At 43.7% G+C, this 18140-nt stretch overlaps 1 protein-coding gene across 2 annotated transcripts; it reads left to right on the top strand.

Moving 5' to 3' along the window:
- Nucleotides 1–5085: 5085 nt before the first annotated feature.
- On the top strand, nucleotides 5086–17812 carry LOC125506859. Of its 2 annotated transcripts, none has more exons than XM_048671562.1 (12): nucleotides 5086–5415; nucleotides 6501–6656; nucleotides 6741–6887; nucleotides 6990–7141; nucleotides 9638–9919; nucleotides 10021–10151; nucleotides 14537–14654; nucleotides 14765–14857; nucleotides 15815–15892; nucleotides 15997–16084; nucleotides 16173–16244; nucleotides 16863–17812. In XM_048671562.1, the coding sequence occupies exons 1-11, from the start codon at nucleotides 5178–5180 to the stop codon at nucleotides 16199–16201; spliced, it is 1512 nt and encodes a 503-aa protein (XP_048527519.1). In that variant the 5' UTR covers nucleotides 5086–5177; the 3' UTR covers nucleotides 16202–16244; nucleotides 16863–17812. The 2 variants fall into 2 exon arrangements, with proteins under 2 accessions (XP_048527519.1, XP_048527518.1); XM_048671561.1 differs by having other exon boundaries at nucleotides 16798–17812.
- Nucleotides 17813–18140: the final 328 nt, after the last annotated feature.

Below are 18140 nucleotides of genomic sequence, written 5' to 3'. Positions count from 1 at the left end.
CTGTGCTTCTTCAAGGACAAGGGCCGAGCGCGTCTGGAGGAAAGATGGAAATGGCACCTGAAACGGAAGGAAGGACCGTAGATGGCTGAACTATTCGTTGAGGCCGCGGAGCACCGTGAGGACGAGCGTCTCATCAGAGATGGATATGCCAACGTCGCCGAGAGCGTCGGAGAGGGACTTGAGCTTGGCACAGTAGTCGTGGATGGACATGTCTCCTTGTGGCGTGTTGCGGAACTCAGCGTCGAGGGCGAGGGCGCGACTTTTCTTGTTGTCGTGGAAGAGGTTGGCGATGGAGTCCCACACCTGCCGCGCCGTGGAGCCCGGAGCCATGATGATGCCGAACAACTCGATGGAAATCGAGCCGTAAATCCAAGAGAGCACCGTGTAGTCATCACGTCCCCAATCGGAGGTGGGCGATGTGTCGGAGGGGGTAGCGGCCGCGTCGCCGATGACGTGGTTGGAGAGACCATAGCGCCCAAGAGCTACGAGAAAAAGCTCACGCCACTTGGAGTAGTTAGAGTCCTGAAGATCGAGGGTGATGGGCACATAGGTTTTGATTGAGGCAACGTAGGACGAGGGTGCGGGGATGGTGGCGGCCGAGTGTGTGACGGCGGCCTTGCCTGGCTCCGTGGCAAGGCGCTTGAGTTCTTCTTCACGGGTCCTGATGATGGACTCGCGGTTCTTGAGCTCCTCTTCGAGCTTCTTCAACTCGTCGGCGTTCATGATGGGGGAGAAGGAGAAGCAGGAGGGGCGATGAGGATCGGGTTTAGGATTTTAGAGAGAGAGGATCGATCTGCCTGATACCATGTAAAACCAATATGAATCGGGGCTGCTAAGATTGCACGCCTCCTCTCTTCTCATTATGTCATATATATACACAATTACATGGCAATCAACGTGGGTTACAAGTTTAGGTAGGATACAAACCGACTTGATCTATATTAGGAATTCTATCTGTAGCAGCTGGACTAGGACTCTCCAACAGGAAAGTTATGGTCTGGAAGGAAAGATTAGGACACAAATTGATGTACGTGAACCGGGATTTGATTTTGAGAAAACCAGAAAGGAGATTAAAAAACGTTGGGACATGGGATGCGGTATCGATTGATGAGGAGGGGGAGCGAACGAACGAACGAACGAACGGCGTACGGACTCCTCCATTAGGAGTAGAGATTCTATGCCACCTCATCAAATGTGTCTAGTTGGCATGCATGATACTACCTATGATACTATCATTACGACCAGCGTTTCTGTCCCTTTACCCCCCACCCCCCCCACCCCGATCCTCACGGGACTCTCTCTTTTCCTTGAAGAGCAATCCCTCGCTGGGACACCTTCTACCTCCTTCCTCCTCTCTTGTTGCTAATCAGATCTGGAAGAACCCGCCAAGCTTCAGCCCGTCAATGGCATCGTGAAAAAAAATCAGAAGAGGGTAAGCACTCCCCACCCCTTTGCCCCCTCTCTCCTTGATCTTAGGTCTTCAACCTCCACCCATGTTTCCTTAATCAGCCACCTTCCCTTGTCTGCTTGAACATCAAGTGGTTTTTGTTGTCTACTTTGGTGATTTAATCCTTGCAAATAACCGCTAAAGGGACTGACAACCCGTTTGTCTGCATTGAGTGCAAGTATTTATTTTTGTGTGTGCGGGTGTTGTTCAAGAGGCTTTGTATGATTATCCTACTGGATTGATAATCTTTTTTAACTGAGAAAAATATTTATCTCCACTATACTACATCTTCTCTTCTCTTTGAGAAAATTCCAACGCAGCTCACAAGTAGCGATGGCCTCCTGTATCATGGCCTCTACCTCGGCCCTCCTCACCTCGTCCTCGAACTCCATCCCGGCTTGGCGTCGTGGTTGGCCGGGGAAGCAAACATGACGAAGTGGTGGGCTTGGTATTGATATTTTTGTACACCAAGGGACGAACGGACGAGGGGTTACACTGGGACGAAAAAAACAAAGGATAGGGTCGGACGATTCTTTTTTGGTGGGTGAAAGAAAAATCACAGCAAGGGCATGATGGGGATGAGGTGAGACTACCAACTCCTCTTTAATAGTAAAGATTTTTTTAGTCTATATCTTTTAAAAAAGACTGAGCAAACATCTATCATTTTTAATGGTATAGAGATATTTATATCTATATCTATATCTATATCTATATCTACTAATAAAGTGAAGTGATATTCTTGGTTTCATCCCGTTATTTTGGTTTGCTGGTTTGGTTTGGTGTTTTTTATATGTTGCCGATCCATTATTTGAACAAACTAGTATGGACCAAGGTAGGCCTATTTCCTTAATCGACGGAGGAGCAGCAAAAATATACGCCCTGGACTTGAACTCCAGACCTCCGCAAGTATCGATCGCAACAGTCAACCCATCTATGGTATGAATTGTGCTACGAACAAGGTCGTTACTTAATGAATAGTCCCACGCTCCTTTCTGTCAAATTCCACCAAATTTTATATGTTTCCGAGTTGAAACTGGTAAGCCGCCTAATAAAGAATAATCAAAAGGGTGAGAAGCGCAGGAGAAAAGGAACTAAGAGAAAAATCTTCCTGTCCTAAGTTGCAAAAGGAAGGAAAGGATTTAAAAGATGAGGGTAAAATAATTTAGAATTAAAGGACTTCATGCCCAGATGGGAGAGACAAAAAAATAGAGCCTTTCAATCGGTTGTGGCGGCAATCGCCTGATCGTCGCCTTCAATACCGGCTGGTGCCTAAGCGCCCCGTGGACGACACACGAGGGAAAGGGCTCCCAGCCGTAACCGCGGGCGGCGGTTTGCAACGCTGATGGGTGCTTCGATACGATGGTTGGATGAAGTGTCGGCACCAACGGTAAGGCCAAATTTCCCTGTCATGGGAATGGTATTTTTTAAGATCACAATGTTGTAGCACAAAAATAGAAGCTAGCGAGTGAATATGTTTGAACTAGTTATTGTAGTCTAGCTGTTCTCTTCTCATACATGCTTAGAGTAGACATGCTGAGTCCATGCATTTGCTGTTGTTTGGCAGCGGTTTATGCGCTGAGACATGCTGAGCTGAAACTTTTTTTGACAGTCTGCATGTGTTTAGACATGCTTAACAATTTTGAATTTTAAATATTTTTTGAATGATAAACAACATTTTAAAAACATAAAAAAACTAAACATATTTTGAAATTTTATTGAAAATTTAAACAAAATTTGAAACTCTAATCATTTTTTGAAAATTTAAATATATTTTGACAATTTAAATTTTTTTTTGAAATTTTAAACATATTTGCTGTATTTTTTTTGGAAATTTTAAACATATTTAGAAATTCTGAACTTTTCTGAAAAATTAATAAATTTTTGATTTTTTGATTTTTTTTAAATTATCAACCAAAATTTGAAATGTTTTTTTAAAAACTTAGACAAAATTTGAAATTCTAAATTTTTTTGAAAATTTAACAAAATTTGTAATTCTAAACATTTTTTGTTTTTAAAATTGAATTTCTGATTTTTTTAAAAAAAATTTAAACAATTTTGAAAATTTTCGATTTTTTTTGAAATTATGAAGCTTTTCAATAATTTATACAAATTTTGAATTTCTGAATATTTTTTGAAAATTTAAACAAATTTTGAAATTACGAACATTTTGTGAAAATTTAAACATATTTGGACGTGGTCTGATTGGTGGGGACCAGGGTCAGGGCCGGCATGGCTACCTCCATGCACCCTCTCTGGGGTGCATGTGATGGGCATGGTTGAGGGCCCTTTTTTGCATCAGATGGGCATAACCCAGGTGAGCCCGTGCATCCTACCAAACAAGTAAAAATGGGTCAGATTGGAAACTTTTGCCCTCATGCACCCTACGAAACACACCCATAAGTTCTCAAATGATTTCATGGCATGTGTACAAGCAACATAGAAGGGTATGCAGTATGATGGGGATTTGAGTGCAGACTGGGGGATCAACTGACTGGTTTAATTTGTTCACCAAGAGACAGATACACAGATGAAAGGACCACAGATATAGAATATGCAAGACATAAAAATAACCCAGTTTCATAGCAGCCAAAAAACGTTGAGGCGATCGATTATCTTCCGTTAAGTAAGTTCTACAAATTTATGTTTCATTTGCTGCTTTGAAATTGCATCGTGCATCTTGGTGAGTAACTTTAGTGATTTCGTTTTGCATAGATTTATACGAAGATTTGCTCATATTGAGCATCATGTGGAGTGGTAATTATGCATCTCAAAGGAAGATTTTTTTTCCTTGAGAAGCAAGGTAGTAGATTTTGATCCAACACAATAATATTTTTCTTTCTCAATTGTTTGTGGAATATATGGAAGCCATATATTTTTAATCGATAATATGGTGAAAATTTTATAGGCCAGTGTCACATGTGAATATAAGGCTTAGTTTGGCAGTGAAGTATTTTTAAAGTCAAAGTATTCGAAAACCAAAGTATTCTTATGCCTAGTGTACCAATACTTCAGTATTGGAAAAAGAGGTCCAACCCTCTTTTCCAGAGACTTAAAAAATGGCAGTTCCCTAAATATGTAAGTATATAAAACTATAGTTTTGGCTAAAGCCAAATACCTCAAAGTAATTAATACTTCGGTATTTCTAAAAACCAAAGTATTCTTGGAATGCCTAACAAAATACAGAGCTCCCAAACAGGGCCTTATCATATCATTTCCCCTTTTTTTTAAGGATCAACATTGCATGCTAGAATTTCGCAAAAAAAACATTGCATGCTAGAAGATTCACGCCAGAGGAAAGGCGAGGGAGGCAGAAGCGGACCGTGGACGACTGTAAATTATCGAGTATACCACACAAATTCTCAAATGTATTTTATAATATCCGTTGCAACACACGGAATCTTTTGCACGTACAATTCTCAAGAACAGTAGATGTGTTTTACACATAATTGAATACGCGACAACTTTTCTCCCGTTGCAACGGACGGGAATTTGTGCTAGCATAAAAAACAGAGAATCATTTTTTAGACAAAAAAAAAGAAAAACAAGAGAAGCAGGAATTGCTTCAAGGACCCAGCCAGGCCCATAGACAGCCCAGGTCGATCGAGTCGCTCCTCTCTTCTCCCTCGAGGCCTCAATCCCCAAACCCTTCTTCCAAAAAAAAGAAAAAAAAATTCCCCAAACCCTCGTCCGGCTTCTCCGGTGCAGAGGCCGCGGCGCACGAGCTTAGAAGATGCCGAAGGTCGGCAGGCGGCGCACGGGGGAGAATCCGGAGAAGGAGAGGGGAGCGGGAGGCGGTGGCGCACAAGGTGAGAAGATGCCCAAGGCCGGCAGGCGGCGCACGAGGGGGAATCCGGATCTGGAGACGGAGAGGGAAGCCAAGAAGAGAAGCCTGGCAGAGGAGGCCTCTCCTTCAGCGATGTTTGCGGCCTTTGAGCGTGGCGATGCCCCTCAATCCGAAGCAAAATCAGGTGATTTTCGCCCCATTTCCTCACAGATCGTGGCATCCATGTTTATGAGAGAATTGGAATTTTTGCCACTTTGTTCCTGGGGCTTCGCTAATATGCCACTCTGGAGAATTGATTCGCACAAATGCCACTTAGGTCGTTGAATCCTTGATTAACATGCCATTAGCTCCTCTTTTACTTGGTTTAATTATTGTTCACATTGAAAAACTGGCGAAAATACTATCTTGCCCACGTGTCTATCTACATACGCGCGCTGCCCGCCGAGTATATCGTGCTTGTGCCATACTGCCGGTGTCTTGGACGTCATGAGCCGTCGGTCACCTCGACAGAGTGTGCCACGGATAGGCTGGGCGTCTTGCGCCACCCATCGCTTGGACGCCGCGTGCCGCCGATCATCCAGTACTGTGGCTGAGTCATGGAATCTGATCTTTCTCTGAAGTAATTTTGTTCTGCCTTTCGCTTGTTTTGTTGATTTGATCTCCAATTCAGAAATCTATAGAGTTTGCATGCCTCGCAACGAAGCTCCGCATCACATGACGTACATATCGAATCTATGGAAACTACATTCTTGATCCCTAACCTGCTCCCTAGTTGATAAGCATCGGAATGCATAAATCCTGAAATGAGATGCGACAAATTGGGAGAGCAGCGACGGTGAGCAGGCGAGCGCCACAACTAGCAAGCGGACGGGGTGACCAGGTAGCGAGAGGAGCGACCACCGAGCGCATGGGTGGCATGGTGACCTCGAGCAGTCGGCTGCAGTGAGCAGGCAAGCACCTCAAGTGCGAAGCGAGCGCCTAGTATGAAGTGAATCCCTCGGTCAGTTAACTAGATAATTATGTGTAGATACCCTGAGGGTAAGTTGGTCTTTTCATCCCCTGTTAATGTGAAAAAACAATTAATAAATGGAATAAAAGAAGACCTAGTGGCATGCTAATCAAGAGTTCAATGATCTAAGTGGCAATTGTGTGAATCAATTCTTCGGAGTGGCAAATTAGCGAAATCCCGTGAACAAAGTGGCAAAAATCCAAATATCTCTATGTTTGTTGGTGTTTACTTATTCCTGCTGGACGGTTGTTCTTCTGCAGAGCGTGTCTATGATGTGGTCGAGTCCGTGATGGAGGAATCCTCCGGTTCCCCCATTCCTCTGCTCCACGAACCCTACATCCCTGACGAGCTAGCTTCCCATCCGGGCATACATCACGCCTTTGAGCTTGCCGAAGCCAAATACAACGCAGAAAAAGGTGAAATTAATTTCCTTGTTTCCTCGTTAACACGCTAATCATGTGTGCATAATCAATCTTATGATTAATTTTATCATATGTTAGATCATCGGTATGCTTTGTTCACCATGGCTCGCGGCCCTCCGCACTCGTGTCTATTTAATGAGCGGAGGCTTCTTCCAATCCGTGAAACCGCAAAAGACGCGGTGCTTCTTGCATCCGGATCCGTCGTTAGGCTCTCCTCCTCTCTCGGTATGAGCAATTTTGTCACATCTGATCAACATTTGCTAGGAAACTAAGTGTTGCGACTCGTTTCCTAATTAGTTAACACATACTTATATGCCTTAATTGCAGGCCGCGTGCCACTGAATAAGTGCTGTGGGTTGTGGTTCCAACAGGATGAAGAGAAGAAAACCGCCATTGTTTTGACATCTGCGCACCTGGTTCGCAAACAGGATCCCTCGGTGATGAACCAGTGGACAGGAAAATATCACTGTGATGCTCGGGTGAGCTTCTTAACATTAATTCGGTAGTGGACAGGAAAATAAGAAACATAGCATGTATGTAATTCAAATACCATCCTAAATGCAGTTCACACCATAGTAAATACGCATAAGGTTTACATAGCAAGCAAAATAGCCAGTAAAAGCCTAAAGTGCACATAAGGTTCAGCAGTTCACACAAGAAGGTGCAAACAGCAAGCATAATAATATAAGTGGTAAATGACATGTTGCTCAAGCAGCCAGCCCAAGCAGCAGCTCAAGCAGCCAAGTAGCATGCTCATGGATCTGTCCTCAGTTCCTCATCCAAATAGGTGCGTCCAGTCACCACTTCATCTTCATCACCCTCGTAATCTATCTCCTCCAAATCTGTCTCCTGTTGTTCTTCTTCGTCGGCCTCAAACTCTTCATCATGAAGATCTCTAACTCTTGCACTCCGACGAAGCTCAAGCAGTTCACTAGTTCCCGTAGCATCTCCATTCACACTCCAATGTATGCCATTGCCATCTCCTTCATCTCCATCACGAAACACCATGAAAGCATTATCATCTCCTCTCTCAAAACAAGAAGCCTCGTGCTTTGGATGCGTCAGTACTTAGGAGAACATCAATGTTCTTCCTCTCCTTCATCCTTTTCTTCTTGGACACTTGAGTTCTGGATGTACACACGTTTATTGAGGCGGTCTGTTGTAAGGCGATTTCTCCTCTTGGTATGTATCTACAAGTGCCAATGCTACTAGTCAGGAACTAGATAATAGGAACTTGACAAAACATTGAACTAATTCCAGTTTTAGAGACTAACAGACTCAAAACAACTCCAGTTTCTCTCACAGCCAGAACAACTTGAGGTCAAAGAAAGGATCTTCATAGCCATGTCCTTCAGCCTGGTGTCTCACCTCCATACAGTCTCCGCGAAGCAACTAGGAAGAGGAATTTCATAGTCAGGAACTAGGTAATAGGAATTTGAGTACTTGACTAAATATGTAATTAAGTGAAATGACAAATGAGTAATGACTAACCAGGATTGTACTCAAAAGTTTTGGCAAGTCGCAGCAAAATTCTTTCCAAAGGATCCCTCTCTGCTTTGGAACTCGCCAATTTCGTAGTTCACAACTTTGTCTCTATTGATTTCATCATCATGATATAATGTCTCCACACAAGAATAGAAGGCTGTATTGATGTCAGCAACATCAAATATGCTCTCATTTACATAGCTGTAGTGTGGATTCAGCAAATAAGCAGTCAACTGCAGTGGGGCATCGAGCCTATCTTTCATCTTCTTGTCAACTATAGCTAACGCTTCTTTGTAGCGCACCTCGACATTGCCAAAGGCAACTTTGATTCCCTTCTTGCCTTCACAATCTCTCCATACACAAAGCCCATTGAGGGCCGCACATCACCATCAACTAACCGGAGGACCTTCACCAATGGCTCGAACACCTTGATGCAAAGATTCACACCCTTCCAGAAGGGCTTGTTGAAAATTATGGCTGTTGCATCTTTGCCTTTCTTTGAGGATACCACCATCTTCCTTAGTGAATCAGCCTTGTCTGCAACGCTTTGCAAAGTGAGCAATTGGGAAGCAAATCTGGTCACTCCGGGCCTTACGATTTCTTTCTTCTTGGTGAAGGACCTCATGCACTAGAAGGTGTGATGGTGGCCATACACAAATATTGTGAAAGACTTGGCTTGGTCAATTGTCTTCTTGAACTTAGGTAGGTTGCCAATTGCTTGGATCATCAAATTGACAGTCTGATTCGCACACGAGCTCCGAAAGATCTTTGGCCTCTTCACTCTCAAGAGATCCTTAGCTCTCATGTTGTATGAAGCATTGTTGGTCACAACCTGCACCACATGTTCAGCACCCAATTCATCAATTGTCTTATCAACCAGATTGAAGATCATCTCACTTGTATGCAGCGGGTCTGAGGTTTCCTTTGACTAGATGACGCTAACACCTTCCGAGCAATGTGTGACCAGATTCATAATGCTTCTCCTCTAAATGTTATTCCAAGCATCAGTCATGAGAGAGCAGCCATTCTCGCCCTTCTCAACCTCTCGGTCCTTGAGTTCACTCTTGGTTCTTGCATACTCTGATTTGAGCAAAGGCTCACGGAGATCGTATTGACTAGGTGGATCTAGATCTGCGCCAAATTGACCAATGGCCTGAACCATCTGCCTGAACTCATCATTGTCAATTGTATTCAATGGACTTGACTTCTGAGTTCAACTTTTGTTGTTCATTTTTGGATTTGACTTTTGAGTTAATTTTTCCCCTTCGTTTTGTTGTTCCCCATCAGTTGCCTCTCAAATTAAATTATTTATGATGTCTTGCTTGCTAAACTGGTAGCTAGTTACCAATTAAAAGTGAGCTGGTATTTGTGTATACAGTGTACTAAAAAGGATGATTTGATTTGTTGTGGTGCTCATTTTTTTAATTACTAATTGTGAAAATTATCTTGGAAATAGTGTCATAATTTTGCGTTTGCCGTTTGCCGTTCAGGTCATTGTTCACTTGCTTGATGGCACAACTGCAAGAGGCAGTCTCCTGTACCTCCAGGAGCATTATGAAATTGCTCTTTATGAGGTTACAATGCACAAACCTGTTGAGTTGCCCACTTTTAATGACACGGTGCATTCGGGTCAAGATGTTTTCAGACTTGGAAGAGATGATGAAAGTTTGGATTTGAAGATAACTCATGGTAGGGTGGAATACAAAATTCCATTCCGACATGAGAGATGTCACTACCTGTATTTTTCCTCTGATGAATCTCGTCACCGTTTGGTATGTAATATAATTTGATTTCAACTTTATGTTATATATTTCAATCAATGTTGCTATTTTTACTACAAATTCCAATGTTTGTCATTGTTACTATGTTGTAGTTGCATGACGATGGAGGGCCCATCATTAATTTAGAAGGGAAGGTTGTGGGATTGGTTAACAATCATATAAATGAGAGTTTTGTGCCTTCATGCATATTACACAAGTGTTTAGATTTCTGGAGGAGTTTCCAGTACGTCTTTTCTCTCTTTCACTTCAGTTCTTTGTGAGTGCTAATGTATTTTTTATTGGTTTTCTGCCTTCTGTTTTTTGTTGAAATTAAACTCACATGATTAAAAAAGTAATCTCATGCTTGACTTATATATTCCCATAATTATTGTATGTACAAATACTGTTTGCTAAGTTTTCATTTTTTACTACATTTAGTGTTTGTCCATTCTTGCATAGAATTTGCATGACCAAAAATTATGTTTAAACTGTGATTTCTTAGCTACTATTATGTCCCCACAAAATTATGTTTGAACTGTGATTTCTTAGCTATTATTATGTCCGAATGAATTGCTAAAAATTGATTTAGCATAATCATGTACGTGAGGCCTAGGTGGCTACAAGTGGAGAACATTATAGGCAAAAAAATACAACTAGTAAAATTGAGTCGATTTGTCGGGTTACCGACTTGTGGATTAGTTGAGACTCGCTAAGATTAGTCGTGCCTAATTGTATACTAGTCATTGACTACCATGTGTTATAAATATTATAGTAAACACTATTATAAGTGACCTCATCTGAGTTCATAATATGTACCAAAGAAGTATCCAATGACAAAAGGCAACACAATCCAGAACTAGTCCATAAGAGCAACTCCAATGGGAGGACCCATTTTGTCTGTTTGGGTCATCCGGACAGAAGACTTGGCCCAACAGGGCGACCCAAACGGACGTCCGTGTCTGCCTGCTGTCCGTCCCGACCCAAACCTGACCCAAATCTGGGAACAAATGGGTACGAAGCGGACGGAAGCGGACACTCTCGTCCACCGCTGTCGCCCGCTCGTGTCTGCCCCTGGTCCCATATGTCAGCGACTGCAACGCCCGCAGCAAGGCCACCGGTGCTGGTCTCCACCGCGCGCTCGGCCGCTCCTCCGCCCCGCAGCAAGGCCACCGGTGCAGGTCGCCGACGCGCGCTCGGCCGCTCCTCCGCGCCGCAGCGAGGCCGTCGGCACAGATCGCCGACGCGCGCTCGGTCGCTCCTCCGTGCCGCCGCGAGGCCACCGGAGCAGGTCGCCACGGCGCGCTCGGCCGCTCCTCCACGCCCTAGCGAGGCCACTGGCGCAGGGCTCCTCCGCGCGCTCCTGCTGGGGCTCGAGGCCCGGACGGCGGCGCGAGCAGAGGTTGGCTGCAGCAGAGGCGCGAGCAGAGAAAAATCTCGCGAGGGAGGGGATCCGCAAGGAGGAGAGGAGGGGCGGCGCGAGGGAGAGAGAAGGGGGCGGGCGGCGCGAGGGAGAGAGGAAGGGGCGAGCGGTGCGGAGAGTTTGGGTCGACGTGCGTTGGATACAAGGCTTGTCCGCCCCATGTCCACTAGGCGGACAGGTGACCCAAACGGACACGAAACGGACAAAATCGGTGTCCGTTTGGGTCCTTGCGTTGGAGTTGCTCTAATGCATCAAAGAAGTTCCCAATGACAAAAGGCAACAGAATCCAGAAGTTCCCTCCACTTCATGTCTTCATCCCTCCATCACATCATATCCTTCGGCCCTACTAAAACATCAAGTTGATCAATCAATTGAAATTCACCAACTTCATGGCTTGGTCCAACAACACCTTGTTTCTCCTTTCTCCTCCATTGTCGTCGTCGCAGTCCATGTCCTAGTAGTTCTTCATCTCATCTTCACCCTCAACCATGGTATCTTCATTGTGCTGCTCCTCAACCTCTTCTTCATCAACTGTCCGCACCCTCTTCCTAGCCAGTGGCGGACCCAGGAATTGAAGCTAGCCGGGGCGAACATTTAGGGTCAATTTTTTTTGGATGCAAATACGCGTGTACTGAATCAAAGGTCGTGGCATTCAACTACCAAAATCATGAAAAGGCATAAAAAGTTATTAGAAACTACTGATAAAAATGGACTCTTGTTGCTCCATGCATTTTGTGTTCGATATCTTGGCACGTCATGTTCTTTCAAAAGTCAATAAGATACTTCATCATGTGATTCCACTTGATCTAGCACAATTCTTGGTGGTATGACATCGAAAGTGCAACTTTAGCATCAGAAGCTATTTTAAATGTTGCATACAGCAATACAGTATTGATAATACCTGGATGTAACGTGTCTGCTCATTTTACTAGAATTAACCAGACAAAGCACTTTGTTGCCAGCACTTGATCAATTGCGACATAGCTTAGCCTAGAGCGGTGTTGGCACTTGGCACTATAATTCATACACTGATTAAGTAAGTATTCAGTAAGGGTATGAGCCAAAGAGTAGAACAAATCAAAATACACAAGCGACATGTTGCACAGTAGTGGGGCGGGGAAGCAGTGAGTGGCTAGCAAAGATTAAAATCGCGGGAGAAACGATATCGCGGCGGCCTCTCCCAGCAGCTATAGCGGCCGCCATAGCGGGCAATCGCGGCAAATAGCAGAAATTTTTCTGGTGGGAGAGATGATTCTGGAGGGTTTTACTGATTTTTGAGTCATTTGGAGGGATATGTGGAGGATTTCGCGGCAGCAACCATAGCGTAGCGGCGAGGCTCCAGGGCAGCTATAGTGCAGCTATCGCGGCTATTTCACGGGCTATTTTAATCTATGGTGGCTAGTGCTCGGGGATCGATTGGGGCTGGATCCGGTTGTATCGGTGGTCTGCAGCGTGCTCGTGATCTTTGGGCCTTAAGTGCAATTGCGCAAACGCTGCAGCCCAGCCCATTCTTCTTTCTCTCCCTCACCCGGTCACCCTCACGGCCTCGCGTTCGGCTTCGCAGAAACAGGAAACATCCGCGCCGCCATGAAAACTGCCCGCCACCGGAGGAAATTGGGAGGAGCAGAGGAAGGGTAGGTAGGCGGGGGTCGCTGCTCTGCCGCCGGCGACCCGGGGCGGCCGCCCCAGCTCGCCCCAATGGTAGTTCCGCCACTGTTCCTAGCATAAATGATATGCGGGTCTATGAGTCGACTGGTAGCACCATGAGCAGTCCTTTGGAAGACCCACCCTCTTAGCATTTCCGTACCACCCATGGCTGAGATCAACATCACCCCAAGTCAATGCAACACCAACACCTTGATAAACAGGTTTGGCATAAACATCAACCCATTCATTTAACTACTGAAATTGCACCACTTGTTCTCTTCCAATTGCATCAATCTGTGTCTCTAGCAACTTCATTACCAAGGTTGCATCAAATGATTCAACGGAGACATTAATACATTATCATACACCAAGAAGATGATACCTTCTGGAGTATCCATAAGTTACTTGACAAAATGGCGTCCCTTCATGTCGGTCCACCCATCTGACATGAATGTGTAGGCATATTCTTTCCATGCCAACATGTGTTTCAGTTGGAATCATCTGTCTTGGCATTGCCCTTTCAAACAATGGGCATCCCCACATCATAGTAACTTCGTGATCTATAATCAGGACCATACTGCCCTATGGAATCCAATAGAATCTCCTAGCTTCTTGAATTGACGATGCATAGTGGCAGGTTATTATCATAGAGGAAGTTAGCGACATGATCATCAACGGGCGGTTTTTGTTCCTTTGTCTTGTTGTATTGTCCAAGTTTAGTCACTTCATTGAATTTTGCATGTTTCATAAACTTTTTGTATCTAGGGTATAGGATCTAAATTTGATGTAAAGATTCAGTTTTTCTTTTGGTTACTTCGCTGTCCAATTTTTCTGGCATTATACTCTTTTGAGCAGGGTTTGAACTGATAGAGTTTACCTTGTTGTCTAGGTATTCATCATGTTTATTTGTGTTTGCATGATTTTAGTTCTAGTAGTCGATTTAGTTCCGGCTAGTTGTATGCATGTAAACATGGCGGAGTGACCATGTCTGCAGAGAAGACAGCACGCAGCGATAGAGAGAGTGCAGTGTAGCGGGCGGACTGGCGGCCAGTAGTTGAGTACATGCATTCACGTGTTGCTGGGACTAATCATGTGTTTAGTGATCAGGGCATTAGTGCACGTAGTGAAGAGGTGGCCTACGTAGGCAAGTACTGATGGTCAAGATAGAGTTAGTTAGCGTCTAGCTACATGCATGTAAAGAAAATGGCCGAGCCGTGTGGCCGTTGCGGGAGGTTCGGCCTGTTGGTGCTGGACGTGCGTACATGCAGCTAGTGGAGAGTGAAATACGGATCAAGCCGGTGTGTGGCTTGGCCGTGTGTGCATGTTTCCCTTTAAAAGCACTTGTAACCAGTTGCATCTAGTGAGAGAAAAATACAGAAAAGTGGCACAAGTTGTGTGCGGTGCCTAACTCTGTGTGTGCGTCTTCTTCAACCTCCAGACTTGTGTATCTTCTTCTTCCCCGGGCTGTGCCAACATGAACTAATGTCTTATAAGAGTAATAATTCTAAGATGTTCTTTTCTAAAGTTTTTGTAACATTTGGTCTCGATTTTATTTGGTATAGGTGCATGCCACGGCTGCATCTTGGAATGACCTTTACTTCCATCAAGCTTTTAGACCCTGTATGTATCGAGAGGATGAAGCGTAAGCATAACATTGAGTCCGGTCTCATTGTTCAACAGGTATAGACAGCGGTGTTCGCCTTTATTTTAATTTTATCGTTGTTATTAGTTTCTTCAGGAACTGTTTTTCATATGTATATTATGGAGTAATCATGCTAATTAAACATTAGGTGTCAAAAGGATCGTATGCCGAGAAACTGGGAATCCGCAAAGGTGACGTTATTGAAGGTTTTAATGGAAAATATGTTTCTACGACGGTTGAGGTTTGTGCATTGTGTATTTATTAGATTTTAAATTTTTGCTACAACCCAAATGTAGCTACTCTAATCAACTGTAGGTTTAATCTCCCACGTATATACTAGATTGGGTTGATGAGTTGTGCTATAATCCAATAGAGAGCAAGTTATCGTGCATTCTTAATTAGATAATCTAGACTAGTCTAGCCACCTCCTTGCTTCATGGCTGGATGGATTAACTTTCTGCATGGATAACTATCTGCACGTGAGGTATGCCAGGCTGGCTGTTCTCATCAATTGGATGCAAGAATTCATAGTGTATGTTATGCGGTTGGCACACATTTACCCTTTTGCTAAGATTAAAAAGAGTACATAGTATTAGGGTGTAAATATGTTGAATTGTACTTCTAGTGGAGGTGTTTTTTATATGAAATCTTTAGAGTTGTAGCCATTATTGTCAGCGGTACAGGATATGATTTTTTCCCTGGTTCCGCTAAAGATGGGCCTACTAGGGGTATGTCAGAGCCCGCTGTTATGAAAATACGGGTACTCGGGGAATCATGGTGGCTATTGGGAGCGGTAAAGGACGGGCATGATCCTCCCTGTCAGCTTGATTTCTCGAGCAGCAGAACTGTTTGCGGACCTCTTAAATTGTCCACGCGGTGTAAGCATAAAAACAGAGGTGAACTCAACAACCATCTCTTCTTATGCTGTCTCTAAAATACCCGGGGTCAACAAGTGCATTGATGATCGCCCCAGCGCGCTCATGATGACCTGCGACTTATAGGTATCATGATGAGGGGTTCATAATCTTCAACATCCCCTGAGCCCACCGCCCTATCTTCTGACAGACCAGTGTGGGCCGTGTAGGATGGGTTGACTAGGATCGTATGTGGCGTTAAGCATGAGAGGCTCCTGGTTGTAGGGTGTATTTTCTACATATATTTATATTCTTTCATGTGACACACTTGACTATTTTGCCAGTTGGAGAGCATGTTGGTAGACATCTGCTGGGATCATTTTGATCAGAGAAATAAATTATATGCAGAAAAAGATGTTTCAGTAAGTCAATCCTATGTTGTAATTATGAGCTGCTTAATTCATGCTGACCAAAGCACTATGAGAAAGATGTTTTGAGAACTTAAATTCTATTGATTGCTTTATAGGTTCTTATATTTAATGCTGCCAAACTTTGCCGAAGAACTAGAAATTTGACTGTAGTTGTATCAGATTTTGGAGAGGATATTATAGAAGGTAAACACCTCACATTTTATAACGTTTTCATTTTCACCTTGAACTTTGCATATTTAATGGAACCGTGATGTTTTTACTATTTGTGTAGGCACTTATCCTGTCACGATTGAAGAATAAAGAGGTCATGTGAGTCTTTTGTGTTTCTTGAGCTTCGAGAAAGGTAAACTTAAGTTTTCATATTCCCCTCTGTTTAGATTCAGTACGTTTGAACACAAATTGGGAGGTTAGAGGAGATATTATGTGTGGTAAATAACTTCATTCTGTTTGTAACAGGTTGTTCCGTCTGTATGCTTTACGGATTTAGCTTTGTTCTGCCTTGCCATCTCGTTTCATCTTAAATGAAAAAATGCAGTAAAAATTGCGTCACCTTTAGTTAGCCAATTAACCCTTGGTCGCTAGCGAAACATGACCGCCTCGCTTATTAGTCTTTCCTCCATGGATAAAGACAGAGACTTGATTACATCCTCCTTTGTAAGACAGAGTTTTTAATTAGCTCATAATCCGGTTCAGGATCTCCCATCTACAATGTTTTCATAACGTAATGTTTTTTTTATCTCACCTTGAACTTGCTGTTCTATATGCATTAAGATTGCACAGTAGTGGTCTTACTGTGGTCTGTAGAGAGTCACTCTCGTGTTGCCATATTTATGCAGGAATTTCTCGTCAGCCAAAGATCTATCTAATCGAACCTTTGATGTTTTTTATTTGTGTAGACACTTGGCTGCTGCTGACCTTCATGGATGAGTTAATGGAACTAACCCTTGCATGCCAATTACAGATCAAGTTTGGCGTAATCTTTTTTGCTGTCAGACAAGAACTTCAAATTATGGTACCTTTGAACCATAGAAGCAACTTAGCTTAGAGCATAACCCGTACGTTAGTGTAGAACATGTTATTGGCTACCACTTATGTTGAGTGGTGTGAAACTCGCATCCTATCTGTATGCTAGACTGAAATGTTTGGACCGTAGCAGCCACATAGCTCGGGATGATGAAGTTTTCAAAAAGCCAAGTGCGAAGAACTGTAACTGAGTTTTCAGGCAGTCTCCTCTCTGGCTCCAGGCGTTTTAAGGAATCATACCATACTGTTGGAAAGCCATTGTGTGCTCAAACTCAAACTTTGCACCATTGTGTGAATTATCATGGATGAGTTCATCACCACCACTCTGCTCCGTCCATCATATGTTGAACCATTGTGGGAAGCAAGCATGTTTGATTCCCTTGCCCATGAGTCCTGCGACATTGCAGAATGGTGGCCATGGCCAGGCCCAGGCATCTCCATGCAATTCTGCGGAGTCTACAGAATGCCGCTGAACTGACGTGCGACTTTGCAGGCTAAAGGTACATCATGTGATCCTTCAGACTTGTTGATTGGATCAAGAAAGTTTGTGGGATGTGAGCTCCTCCTTCCTTATCAAGATGACAGGTCAGGCTGGGCATTCGGTTAAACCGGACCGACCGGTTCGGTTCTTCGGGTTTTGAACAAATTTGGTTTTCAGAAAATGATAACCGGTTGGTCATTTGGAGAACTGCTAAGTGAGGATTCAGTGGACCGAGATTTTGGTTCAGTCCTCAGTTTAAGACCAAACATCAATATATGCTTGTGGTTCCTACTCTTATGCCAAGACAAGTAGCTGGATAACACAAGTAATAACTAGACTCAAATAACTGAAACAGTGTGCTATTATTATTATTATTTTCATTCAAGATCATGTGGATAAGAGTGAGTACTTACCAAGGTTTTTTTCTTTACGATTTTGGTTATTTTCCAGGAGGGAACGGGGAAAACGGTGTCGAGAAAATCTCAGAATTTTCGGAATATTTTCACCCAAAATTATCAAATGAATTTTGAATTCAAGAACTTTTATCTTAAGTGGTCGGTGCACTTTGCTTTGTTCCAAACCTCACGAGATCGCGCCATCAGTACGCCACCACGGCCAGAATTTAGTTTCTAAACAACTCATGAATCTTGGGCGTTTCAAACTTAAGACTCTGCGTATCCCCTTCAAGTTGAAGAGGTGCAGCGGCTCCGTCTCAAGCAAATCATGATGAGCGTC

Source organism: Triticum urartu, chromosome 5 (genome assembly GCF_003073215.2).
Source record: "Triticum urartu cultivar G1812 chromosome 5, Tu2.1, whole genome shotgun sequence".
NCBI classification, from domain to species: Eukaryota; Viridiplantae; Streptophyta; class Magnoliopsida; order Poales; family Poaceae; genus Triticum; species Triticum urartu.
Note: the sequence above shows the minus strand (reverse complement) of the source record. Positions and strands in the feature narration are given on the sequence as shown.